This window comes from Marmota marmota, unplaced genomic scaffold (assembly GCF_001458135.2).
Source record: "Marmota marmota marmota unplaced genomic scaffold, marMar, whole genome shotgun sequence".
In the NCBI taxonomy this organism is placed as follows: domain Eukaryota; kingdom Metazoa; phylum Chordata; class Mammalia; order Rodentia; family Sciuridae; genus Marmota; species Marmota marmota.
Genome location: NW_026000068.1, coordinates 3,747,764 through 3,761,256, shown reverse-complemented (window position 1 = coordinate 3,761,256; position 13,493 = coordinate 3,747,764). Strand labels below are relative to the sequence as shown.

Genomic DNA, 13,493 nt, shown 5'->3' with positions numbered 1-13,493 from the left:
ATATTTCTTGCCTTGATAGTTTAATTAAATTCAGGTACGGTTCAGAGGACAGCAAGATCCTCGTGTTGCTACAATAATGAAAGTTTTTGAAGTTTTTACTCTAGCAGACTATTAAAAATACAATTATGATTTAACCGAAAGCCTTATAGAGTATAGGTGTAATTTTCTAGGCAATGAAATAGTCAATCATTACCTCTAATGATAAAGGGATCAGTAATGGGATATGGAGCGTCATTTTCAGGTTACACGGAGTCTAAGCTGCAGAGCCCCATGTAGTTCCACAGACAGAGGTCACACATGTGTGTGCATAAATGTGCACACACACGCACACACACCACACACACACAATACACATGCCACACCCCCACACACAATGCACACACAACACATGCACACAATACACGCACATTGCACACACCACACACCACACACCATTCACACCACACAAAATATACACACACCACACACACAACACATGCACACAATACATGCACAACATACACCCCCCCACACAACACATGCACACAATACACTCACACCACATACCACACACACCACACACACAATACACATACCACACCCCTACACACAATGCACACACAACACATGCACACAATACACACACCACACACACAACACATGCACATAATACATACACATTGTACACAACGCACACAACACACACAATACATGCACACAATACACACTGCACACCACACACACACACCATACACACCACATGCACACACACCACACACACACACGCCTGAATGGGTGTGGGTAACATGAGTCTGTGACTTAGTTTGTTTTTCAACAGGGGATAGAAAAGTTAGCTTTGCAGAAACACAAATCACAAACACCCCTTTTGATTTTTTTTTTGCCAGTAAAATCAGCTTAAAATTTAAAAGGAAAAAGAAAAAGAAAAATTGAAATGTCTAGGACATTTTCTGGGCTGAATTCCAATACAGTTTCAATGCACAGGACACTATCTATACCCCACTCCTGGCCTGTGTGCTCATGAGGTCACCTGTAGGAAACCCTGGCTGCTTGGGCTGCAAGTAGGACCCTTCAACCCTTTAAATGAACAGATCCATGAAGTTAATCAGCTACAGCAATATCAGATAAAGAAAGCTTACCTGAGTCTCACAGCTGCCATAAGTAATTGCTAGACTTTTTTCCCCCCATTTTACAGGTGTAAGTGTAAGGTTTTCATGTACAAAGAGGACGGACGCCAGCATCACAGCAACCTTGATGAGAGCCACTTGCCCAGGACCCTGTCCAGGTAGACGGAGCCTCCTGGTGCAATGAGATGCCACCTCAGTTCAAAACCAGTTACAACACTGAAGTCGGGTGTCTAATGACAGCATTTTACAACTGACATCTCACAGTCTGCATGTGAACTCCCTCTAGAAACATGATTTAACGCCCTGGTGACCCTATGGTGTCACCCAGTTAGGAAGGGCCCCAGGCTGCACCCTCCCTAGAGATGGGCTTACTTGTGTCCAGACTCATGGGCGATGGTGAAGGCCAGTCCCAGCCCTGTATCTTCATTAATCGTACAGCTGCGGTATTTACTACACATTCCACTTATGGGCGCGAATCCTATGGGGCAAAAGATTGAGACAATCTATACTAGTGTTGTCATACAAAGAGTAAGTAAATATCTATTTTCTGCCCTATGATACAATCTGGTCCTCACCTTCATTTGGGGAAACATGAAACGGACCACCCTTGGACAGTCGTGGAGGGATGTGATCGTGTGTGGGAATGTGGGGAAGTGGTCTCCCCGGGAGCCCAAGGACTCCGTCCCATGGAAGACGGCTCATGTTTCTAGGCCATGCGCCTGGCACAGGCTGTAACTGGGGCCAAACAGAAGAGGGTTTACTGTGTTTCTCTATTACACCTGGGTTCACAAAGCCACTGGAAGAGCCCGTAGAGAACCGGTGTGTCGGGAGGCCCTAAGCCCACCCCTGTTCCGAGATTCTCTCACTTCTGATGGGTCTCTGGCAGAAGGAGACAGATCAAAAGCAAGGGAGGGAAAAGTCACATGGCGCAGAGTCTGGGAACCAGGGTGAACTTCTGAGACCCTTCCCCACTGGGGACACAGCTTATCTCCCCAGCAGTGAGTGTGACCACAGTGTGAGGTGCTGTCCAGCAGCTGGGAGGCTCAGTGGGGCTCAGCCTCCAGGGTTTACTAGAAGCTGGTCATGGGGGCACCATGCCTGACATGGACCACTGCAGACTCCCAGAAGGAAAGCAGGGTAGGCACGGGCCATGGTGAGGCACAGTGGGCCACTCTCCTAGGTGGAGTGCTAAGGACCACCCTAAAATCTTGAGTGTTCTAGGGACAGCCAATGGCCAGACTTGTAAGCAGGTCCCCTTCAAAGGACAAGCAGTTAGGCCACTGTGGGAACTCCACACAATAGGATAAACCTGTGCTAGACAGAGTCCTGCCCAAGAGATTTTCCAACAAAAAGCATTCCTCTGAGAACCAGGGAACAAAGAGAGTAAGAGAAGGTTCCAGGGTGTTGGAGTTAGGGGCCCACTGCCTTACAAAGCCCGCCTCTGGGTTGCAGCCAGCCTTAGAAATAGCTAAAGCTTGCCAACTTGCTAAGATTGAGATATTTACAGAGAAAAGGGAAAATGAAGAGCACAATATCTTATGCTATCTTTATAAATATTCATAAATGTGCTGTTTCTGCTGCTTAGTGAGATCTTCTGTGTATAACTTGGATCTATTAGCCCATTCTCATGTATGGTAGAAAAAATGGAAAAAAAAATATGTCCCACATCAGAAGAGATGGAGAGTCAAACTCTGAGCGACCTTCCTTGTCTCATGTCACTCTGGATGAACAAGAGCCTGCTCCCGGACTGAGCCCCAGCTGTGCAGGGAAGGCAGTCTTTTCCTCACAATTATGCTCAGCAGTAGCTGCGGCTTGTGGATGTGGACAGGGCAGAAATCCTCAACACCCACACGGCCCACAACCTCTGCTGGAGGGTCTTACCTAGAGTATCGCAGGGCTCATTCTTCCAGGAGCATATGTCCAGGCCGGTCAGTAGGATGGCGTGGTCATGGCGAGTCCCGTCCTTCCCCATCAATCCAGACTGCCACTGACAGAAGCTACTCAAGGTGTGGTCTGCATGGTGACTTATCACCAGCCCTGGCTGTGCAAGAGAGCCAAGGCCCCGTGAACATGGAGGGAAATGTTTCAAGACCTTATCATCATCGCCAATCATCATTGACTTGGATTTCAAATACAAAGGTGGACCCGGATAGCAGTAAGCTAATGCGTGCATTTTATGCAAAAGAAACCCTGACAAATTCAGTGCAGAGACTCATGTACTTTTCTGTTTATAAACAATTGGTATATGTCTGGCTGAGCCTGAATGCATGTTCAGTGACTCAAGAAAGAACGTTGGTGCATCTTTTTTTTTTTTTTTTGCATTTAAAACCTTTGGAAAACTTTGGCAGAGTTACATAAGGTAACAGAATCATTCAAGCATGGTTTTCCTATACAGACAAACACACATAGCCAGTGACAGGATGCTCATTTCATAACCCGGCTGGCAAGTGGTAATCTCCAGCCATGCCCCCTAGCTGTTCACTGTTACAGAGTTCCATTAAGTAACCATCCTAGGACAGAAGCAGAGGGGTCTTATTTCTGGGAGGCGCCCTTCAACTAGAAGGGAACCATCCAGAAAGACGTCCATAAACACCAACTTCTAGCAGAAGAACAGGGATATGCCAGAGTGAAGAACTGGGGAACTCATGGGAACTGGGGAATTCGGGGTGTGCAGGAGCATCTGTCAGAGCAGGCTGCCCCGAGCTTTCTGAGCCGCTAAGACAGGAATGCAACCATGTCCTGTGGGTGGCCAGGGAGAATCAGGACAGGGGCTTCAGTTTCAGTACACCATCTTGTTGAGAGCTCCACTGATGGAGTGGGGTCAAAACCTTTGCCTCTCGGTCACTAAACATGTTTTCTCCTTAAATGTTTATTTTGTTTTTCTGGAGAGACAAATGCATCCAAGCTAAATGCTGTGCGTCCACACTGTGGCGCGCCTGCATTCCTCAGCGGCAGATTTCCAGGAACATGGCACTAATTAAAGTTAACACAGGTGTATGATCAAAAGATAACCTTGCTTATTCTTTGCAGCTTGGATGGATTCCAAGGCGAAAACGTTTTAATACAAGGAATAATTAACCTGTCACCTGAGAAGCCCTGCTGGTCTGAGGCTCTCCCCAGGCACACACTCACAAAAAGGACAATGAGGTAATCCTCCCTGACCAGCCAGGCTGGACACAGCCCTGCCCAGGCAGACACACCTCCCCCCGTCCCCTCACCCCGTGGGGAAACAGTGATCTTACAGCTCATGAATGGGCTCAGGTTCTGTCTAAAAATTCTTTGTTCTACAAACAAGAAAGCTGTGGCTAGCAGGGAACACTGATGTGTCACCAAGGTGGAAATGGACACCTGTCCTCACTTGGGTCCAGAGCACACTCTCCTTTGCTGAGTCGGTAATCAAATTGGGGAAGACCCAAGTGGTCACCTTTCATGACCAAGATGCCCTCCACTGTTTACGCGTGCCTCTAAGGGCTCACTGTGAACGAGTTCCTCGAGTGTCCCCTAGGGGTCTGGAGGGGACAGAGAGGTGCTTCCACACACTGCTACTGGGATCCCACAGAACTTGGGGTCTACATGCTCTCATAGTAAGTGGTAGACATTCAGAGTCTTCGTGAGGAAAGGTGGTGAGGTCAGTTGCGGGCACTTGGCTCAGGAGCAGAGGTGATGGGTAGGGCAGCATGGCCCTCAGCCCGGGTCAGTTACAGGCTGCAGCATCTTTACTCCTCCAGCAGAAGGCAGAAGGAGCTGCACTCCAACTGCCCCAGAAGGTCACGGACACAGCGGCCGAACCCTGTATCCCCAGCATTCCCACCCATAGTTCTAAGGCAGCTTTTCATTCCACTTCCAATCATAGGCCAATTAAAAGAGTGTTCCTTACTGCGCATGCACACACACACACACACACACTTTAAAACAACTAAAAAAAAAAAAAACCTGACTGCAAAATCAACTGTTCCTAAGAGAAAGAGATGTAAAGAATCCACAGAATGTGATTTTTACTATAAGGGAAAAGCATCATTTTTCACTTAATTTTCTGGGGAAAAAGAAAGCTGCTGGTTTCGAGGGCACTGTACCTGTTCATCTTCTAGAAGGATGAGACCTACGACTGCGATGTTGATGTTTCCCCCTATGGTTCCATCCTTGAATAAAGCAGACACCTGGAAGAGCAAATCCACATCAGACCCCGAACAGCCACATGTCCCCTACTGCACGGACACTGCCTGCATCCCCCAGGGTGAGGGCAATTTTCATGCTCTCATGTTGTCAGACAGGCATAGACACATCAAAAGGCCACTGGTCAGTCCTCACAATGTGCTCCTGGAGGTGAAGGCGTGAGGTGGGGGCTCACCTCCTGTCCAACCCCACTGAAGGGATGGCCAGGCCCTGGGTGGGCAAGTGTCCTCCTTAGAACAGAGGGGACTGCTTGACTCATGGTAGTGAGCATGCAGAACAGGGGCACTGCTTTACTCACAGGGATGACCACCTAAGCCAAGCAGGCCCCAGGCTCTCCTGGTGAGGAAGCCCAGGCACACAGAGAACTGGTGAGGAGGAGAGCAGAGGACGGGAGGAAGAGAGGGAACGTGTGAGAAGGCGATGGCAGAACAGAGCAACCTCGAGAGACAACGGAACAGGAAGCAGACGTGAAGGATCAGTGCAGTGTCCCCGGTCAACAGCAGGGACAGTGTGGCCCCAAGACACAGAGATATGAGGACAACTCCACACCAGGGGCACAGACACCACCCTCACTCGGAGCAGGCTGGTGCTATGGCCCTCCGTGAAGACAGCCCAGAGCCCTGCCCTGCTGGGCACCTTCTGAACCCTCCCTCAGTCCCTGACTTCGTAAGCCACACGACTCGACCGCCCAAAGTGATGCTAGCAATGAAAATCACAGATCTGTGCAAAGACACACTTGGGTGCTGCTTACTGATGGTGAAGAACCAGGAATGCATTCAAAATAGTGTCATTGAACGATTTTTGAAAACATTCAAAGATCCCGGACTTTGCCATCTGGGATCCAGATTTCACTCCTGTGCTGTGGGGTCAGCACCCCTCTCCTTGCTCCTGAAGAATCCCTGCAGCTGCAGGTTAGAGAGGAGGACACTGTGTGAGACGATCTTCTGCCAGGTCATACTGCTTTAGAGTTTTTGAAGTAGATTAAAAACCTCACACTCAACACCTGAACATCAGCACTCCTAGAAAAGTGGGTGCATCTACATGCTCACTTAAAAGCACAGATACTGCTGACATACTTACTGTACTGAACTCCTTGACCCTCCTAGGGAGTCCTATCAGAGGAAGAGCCACTGAACCCCAAACACTGCAGGGCAGATGGGCTTGCAGAGGGGTCTGTTCATGTCTCCTCTTTATGACACCCTCTGAAGTTCAGAGAAGGGCTCTTTCAACAGGAACACACTAAAGCAGGGTTGCCACCCACTGAGGGTTTCTTCCCCAGAGACGCCCGCCCAGCTGGACGTCGTACAGGCCCGTGCTGGCGGCCCACCCTACCATGTTGAGGATGGTCAGCACGTAGGTGGTGATGTTCTCCTGCCCGTGGTTCTGCATCATCTTCCTGTCGACCACCACCAAGGTCTCCACGTTCAGTTCTTTATTCCGGTGGGACTTGAGGAGTGAGCGCCGGCACCGGGGGACAGACTCGTACTCATCGGGAAGGACGAAGAGGTCCTCCGTGGGGATCTGGGGTGCATCTGTGAAGCAACGCAGGGGGAGAAATAAGGCAGCGGTCCCCTCAAGCCCAGATGAACATGGGGAGCGGGGCAGTGACATCGCCAAAGCTTTCTGAGCTCTCACCCCTCGCCATCACATTGACGTAACCAAGGTGGGCGCAAGTGCCACCCTGGGCTGGTCTTTGTGGGACCCTTCCAGTCTCTGCAGGAGCCTGTGGGGTTCTAGGATGGCACTGCGCAGGCAGGGGGAGTGAAGATGACCCCCTTGGAATCCCTCCTAAAAGCCCTTGGGTCTGGGTGGTGTGGCCCAGAGCCCTTGGTCTTATTTCTACTGTGGAAATGTGGGTTTGGAATAAAAGCAGCTGCAGCCCAGGGCACGGCAGCCGGAGGTCCCTGGTGCTAGACGCTGGGGCAGAAGCATGAGGTGAGGGTCTGACAGGCCAGAGCCCCCACAAGCCCCTCAGAGTAAACCTCTCACCCTCACCAAGGTACCTATAGTACTGTCTCCTAAACAGGAGTGTCACCTAAGCACCCGCCATCAGCCAACGCCTGAGCCTGAGAAGCAGAAGGTCCACCCGCCAACAGGCTCAGGCTCACTGTTGACTTTAAGCAAATCAATCTACCTGAGTCTGCTGTCTCCAAGAGGGACAGAGGGACATAGAAAGCAAGCCTCTGTTTCTGAACCCGAGGCGCAGAGGGAAGAGCCCTCCTAAGTGTGAACTGCCCTGAGGCAGGAGACCAGGACCACCCCAGGGAAGTCCAAAGACAGAAGACTGAACCCACTGACCTAGTTCATCCAGGTTTGGGATTTTCAAGATCGTAGGAATGTGTCCCATGGGTTTTATTTATAGGGTCAGATGGCCTGAGTGGTGCTTATCTGGCTGGTTGAGCCAAGTGGCTTTCTTCCTGTTCACCAAGGTCTGCTGAGCACCTGCCCCCGACTCCCCTCTGCTTCAGGGGGTTGGTAGAGCGGCCATCAAACCAGCCACAGGGGAGGCAGGGGTGGGGGAAGCCAGGGTTTTCAGATGCCCTGGGAACCCGGGACAATCAGGGGATGCTCTAGGGACAGCTCAAGGAACGAGGGGAACTCCAGGAAGGTGCATTCCTGACTTTGTGAGAGGGTTCCACATAAACGTAAATAACAGGTCACCCCTTAAGGAGCCAAGGCAGACAGAGCTGTCCCTAAAACTTTGGTGGTGAGTTGCAGATGATAACACCTTGTGGGTGTGCTGTGTGATGTGGTGAAGCCTGTGAATGCATGCATAAACAAATTGCCTCAGTAGGAAGCAATGTAGGCCTCAACAAACCCAAACCTCCAAAATACAGAACCCCTGAACAGAGGGGACAGGGTTCTTCTGAAGATGTCTGGTGGGTTCTGTGCTTCTGAGTGTCACTTTTCTGTCCAGGGAACAGTTTGTTTAAAAGAAAAGAAAAAAGGCTCCATCTCCCAGGGAGCAGTGCTCCACCCTGATACCCTGAGTTGGCACCTAACAAACTCCAGAACCCTGCTCCAGGGTCGTGATCGCAGCTGTAGACGTCATCTTGCAGGTAGGTGTGTCTTGAAGGAAATCAATATTTTCCATTGGCTTACACAGACATCAAATCTTTACATTCACGGGAAGAACCGCCTTACGTACATTTCTTGCGTCTTCCACAGAAGTGCTGCCTGTGCCACAGCCCGAGGTTGTCACTGAGGCCCTGCAGGCCTGGGCTGGCTGGCTCCCCAGTCCTGGTGAGCAGCAGGCCGGTGGGTGCTCGGGGGGCCTGGGGCTCCACTGCTCTCTTGTACAGCACGTGGGAGGCAGGGCCACCCTGCTCAGAGCCCTTCAGCCTCCCTGCCAGGTGTGGAGGGAGAGGTGTCAGGAAGTAGTCGGCCTCCTCGGTCCTTATCATGCCGGCCTAGAAAACCAAGAGCAGGAGGGAGAGCAGGATTAGCCACCGAAGCTGCAGCGGTGACTCCCCAAGCCTCACGTTTCAGAGGGTTCTCTCGGGAACATGCTATTCTCTCCAGGGGAGCATTTGTTGGAAAACCTGGGCCAAGAATGAGAAATGGCAGGGTCCCCGCACACAGCTGAGCCCCTTCATTCAGTATGCATGGAACCGTTCTGTGACCCAGCTCCAGGCACAGACAGAGGGCTCACTACAACCAAAGCTGGCTAATTTAAACCAAAAAGGCTGAGGGAACGCGAGCACAGACTTCCATGCAATATCAGGAAGAGTCCCAGATAGACAGATCAAAATGGAATCCTAATAATTTGAAAACTATGTTCAAATGAATTTTACAACTGGAATAACATGTGACGCTTTCTAGAAAAGTATAACTTAAAAATTAATCAAGAAGAAAGCATGAGAGAATTACTTAGGGAAACTGAAAGATCTTTCTAAGCAAGATATTTAAATTTTCTCCATTAGGAAATAAAAAAACAAAGTGATTCCATGAAAACACTGTTCAGTACAACAGACTGAACAAGGAAACACATCTGAGAGACTATGTTTTCTCCCTTTCATTAAAGTTTGATGATGGCTGTTGGTGAGAATGAGGACAGACAGACAGACAGGTGTGGGAGCAGCTCAGGAGACCATACCACAGCCGCCCGCCCTATCCACCTCCAGGATGGACCCTGCGGACACTTTGCAGAAGACGTCTTGTCAGCACTCCCTGCAGAGTAGAAAAGATGGACCATTCACAGGATCCTCACCATGATGAAGTGAGGTTCAGCCCAGAGCTAGAAGGACCTTCGACAACGCCAGTCACACAAGCTCATTGCAGGAGAGCCACGGATGCCATTTCACAAGGTAAGAACCATCCTTTCATGGCCAGAACACTGAATGAATTAGGTACAGAAGCCAGGCTCTTCCACACGACAGTGCCCCACACAGAAGCCATGCGGACATCCTGCTGGGAGGTTTCTGAGGCCCAGAACTCAGACTCACACAGTGAGAGCAATCAGGCAAGAGGAAGAAACAAAGGGCACCACAACTGGCTGATCAACGCTCTCAGCAAAATTGCAGGAAACAGAATTGATATGCATAGATCAGTAGTGTTCCTCTCCACCAACAGGAGATTTCCTGAAAATCCAAGAGAGCAATCCCACCTACAATAGTTCCCAATACACACCCAGGAATGAATTCAACCAGTGAAGTGAAAGACGTCGGCAATGAAGATTGAAAACACTGATGGAAGTAACTGAGGAGGACAGAAAAAGTGGAAAGACATCCCACATACATGGGTGGAAGAGTCAGGCTTGTTCAGAGTTCATTGCCCACAGAGCCCACTGCGGGTCCAGTGAGATCCCTACCGACCTCCCAATGGCATTCTACACAGAACTAGCAGAAGTCCAAATGTCCGCATAGGACCACAGAAAACCCTGAACAGCCAAGCAACACAAAGCAGGAAGAACAACATGGGAGGCTCCACACCACCTGCCTCTAACACACTGCAAATCCCAGCCATCATCAGATCAGCAGAGGGGCCTAGCACACACCGATGGGGCCCCTGATGGACAGCCCAGAGGTACACCCGAGCAGCTGCAGCCTTGATCCTCAGCAGAGGTCCCAGGAACACACGCTGGGCCCCGTGATGTGAGAGGCTGTGGAGGTGGTTATCTTCAGGGAGAGTCAAGCAGGAGGCACAAGAGGGGACTCCACTGCTCAAGGTCTAAACGTCTGTGGGTGGCCATACTCTTGAAAAGAGTCGGTGGCAAGGCTGGATGACAGGATGATGGGACTGACTCCAGATGAATTTTTTAAACTCTTAGAAACGTTATTAAGTATGGCTGTCAGTTTATGATAAATCAACTGCCCCAACGGAATGTCGATCCATCATTTAGAACTTGGCAGGACTGAACTTCCACTGATTCTCGTGGTACCCCTGTTTTCCAAGGCCATTTTGATATTGTTTACTCCAGGACACTCATCAGGTTCTAGAAGGTCCTGATTTCAGGAGCTGAGTCTGATCCTCACTGTGGGGTTGGGCAGCAGGCATCCTCTGACCTCAGTGCCCACCGAGAGGGGTTCTGGGCTGTCCTGAGGGGGTCGGAGTGCTGGTGTGCTGTTGGGTGTTGGGAGGGGACAACTGAAACTCGTGGGGGAAAGCAGGTGGGTGAGAGGAGATGTGACCCGAGGGAGCCCAGGCTTCTCATGCGTGGGGGACCAAGCTTGGCCACAGTGCGCCTGCAGGTGCAGGAGGGCTGGCAAAGCAACCCGGGGAGCTATCGAGGAACCATCGGCCCTGTGGGGGGTGGACCTCCTGGGGCCCTGGCCGTCCAGCACAGGAGAGGAGAAACACTGTGTGCCCTGGACCAGGTACAGGAGGCGAGGCAGCCCCCAGGCAGGGCTGCAGTGAACCGCTTGGTCACCGTTTCCGCCTCCAGAGCCAGCGACTGAGGGAGGTCAGCTGTAAGCCTGGAGCTGTGCCAAAGAGCCCAGTGTGGGGCTCAGTAACAGCTGAAGCCAGGCGACTTGCCTCTTTCTGCACTTTAAGAACCCGGGAGTGTCTAAACACTTACTGAGGGCTTCTACCTGTCTGCTACCCAGGTGGGTTGTCCACACTACTGAAGGTAACCCGTGTGAGTACTGAACTGAAAGAGAAGAAACCATGTTTTGCTCAAAGTTTTTTTTTTTTTTCTGACATGCCCAGGATTCCATATTTTTCAAACCATCCCTTAGAACATCATCAGCTCTTAAGGAACCCAGGACAAATATTACTCAGCATCTCCCCTGCAAGATGGAGTGAACTCCTCCTGGAGAAGAGCCAACGGAATGGGACTCCCCAGCCTTTACCATCCAGTTCTAACATTTGTTAGCTGTGTGACTTGGGACGACTTGCTCAGACTCTCTGTGCTATTTTGAAATCTTGGAAGTAGATAAAAGGATAGCCACTTGCCATGAGTTTGTGAGACTTAACAATATATTTAAAACACATGACCCATAGAAAACTTTCCAAAAAGGTTTACTGAATTAATGGAAGAATGAGTGTAAAATACCCTACTTTGCCCTGACGATATCTGATTCTTCCTGGTAATTCAGGTGTCCCTGAGGTTGCTTCAGACCCTCTGAAGGAAGCCCTGAGTATTTCCATACCCAGCATCATGATCACCCCAAGCACAGCTCTGCTTCCCTTTGGACCTTCTGCTCGACTTCTCCACTCTCTCTCACTCCCTCACATACAGCTGTTCCAGGTACAAAGCCAGTTTCTCACCTCCCCTGGCTCAGCTCCTTCCTGCCTGGCCCTGGCTGGAGGACCCAAAGCTCAGGCAAGTGACCTACTTACACTGGCAGAGTTGAATTCCATTAACAAAGAAGCCAAGCATGACACTGCTGTATTAATGATTTATCTGAGTTACAATATTCTATATTAATAATTGCTAGTTTGACTAAGCACCCAGAGTGCAGTCACGTGGACATTTTAGTATTCCTTGGTAAGCAACAGAGTCACCCCACCAGCTGGCTGTGTCCTTAACATGTATTTAAAGGACAGGTGAACACAGGAGATTGATGTCTCCTTCTCGTCAGAGCGTCCCACTGAATCGAGGCCACTTACTTGGAAACTCATCAGAAACCTCGTGCACAGCTGCGGCGGCCCGCCACCTGGCAGGTGTCTGCAGCTGGATTATTAACCTCCTCGCCACTTTGCAAGGGACTCCCCGGGGCCTGTGTCCCCTGGGCCAGCTCTGTCACTCCTCACTGGGGACTCACCATCCACTTGAAGTGCCTCCATGAGGAAGGAAGGGGCAGGTGTCCGTCCCATCACCGCTGAGCAGAGCTGTTTCTGAGCCCAGAGGTCGATGCTACTGTATCACATTTGTTATTCTTCACGGTTAAAAGTTGTTTTTTGTTAATTGTGCACCCACTGACACATGGATTTAGAGCCTATCTGTTCATGTCAGCTGAGCCAATCAATAGGCCACACAGAAAGTACCAGGAGAGTGACGACTGCTCGCAGAGCCAGCCTCTCCTGCAATGCGGGAGGCCCACACCGACAGTAGCGTCATCCCAGGTGACACCGTGAGCCCTTGCCAAGGAAGCCAGCTTCACTGGCGACTTGCCTCTAGTGGCTGCTAGTCACACCTCTCCAGGAGCCTGCCATCTGCCACTGATTCCTCCCAGGCTCCTGCCCCCCTGCCCCACCAGAGGCTTACAATCCACCAGCCATGGGGCCACCACGTCCATTCTGGGATCACCATTTCCTTGGACTCAGAGCCTTCTCCCCCTCGTCTTCTGGACACGCACCTCCCAGAGCTCTGTTTGCGGGTCTTTCCCATATCTCAGTGTGCAATGACACAGTGTGGGGACGCGCTTGCTGTCACAGTGTTCTTGATGGTGGAGCAGCAGGTAGACCCAGGCCTCATGGCAAGCACAGTGGCCAACTGGCCAGAGGTGGCTTCTGAGGCTAATCATGTGGCTTGTGGCTCGTGTCCTAACTCTGCCTTTCCTGGGCATAAGCACCACATGTGTGCTGGTGTCTGGAGACCCTGCTTCTGTGTTTGCAGATGGAGGATAAATTCATGCTCTTTCACTGGGTGATTACAGGTGTAAGGACACACTTCAAAGGTAGCAAAGAGAAGACACCTTAGACTGTCCATCAAGATCACAGGATGGATTTGTAAAGAATGAAAACAGCACGTGGAGCCTGGAGAAGAAAGGAGAAGAGAGGAGAGGAGAAGGGGGGGGAGGGGAAGGGAGG

At 50.6% G+C, this 13,493-nt stretch overlaps 1 protein-coding gene across 2 annotated transcripts in view; it reads right to left on the bottom strand.

Moving 5' to 3' along the window:
• Nucleotides 1–13,493, bottom strand: part of Adamts16 (ADAM metallopeptidase with thrombospondin type 1 motif 16) — a 125,115-nt gene that overhangs the window by 82,691 nt on the left and 28,931 nt on the right. For both annotated transcript variants that reach the window (XM_048813971.1, XM_015490389.2), the window contains exons 4-8: nucleotides 8,446–8,707; nucleotides 6,630–6,829; nucleotides 5,198–5,281; nucleotides 3,006–3,165; nucleotides 1,497–1,602 (exon numbers count right to left, since the gene is read on the bottom strand). In XM_048813971.1, coding sequence (XP_048669928.1) covers nucleotides 1,497–1,602; nucleotides 3,006–3,165; nucleotides 5,198–5,281; nucleotides 6,630–6,829; nucleotides 8,446–8,707 — 812 coding nt within the window. The remainder of the gene's footprint in view (nucleotides 1–1,496; nucleotides 1,603–3,005; nucleotides 3,166–5,197; nucleotides 5,282–6,629; nucleotides 6,830–8,445; nucleotides 8,708–13,493) is intronic.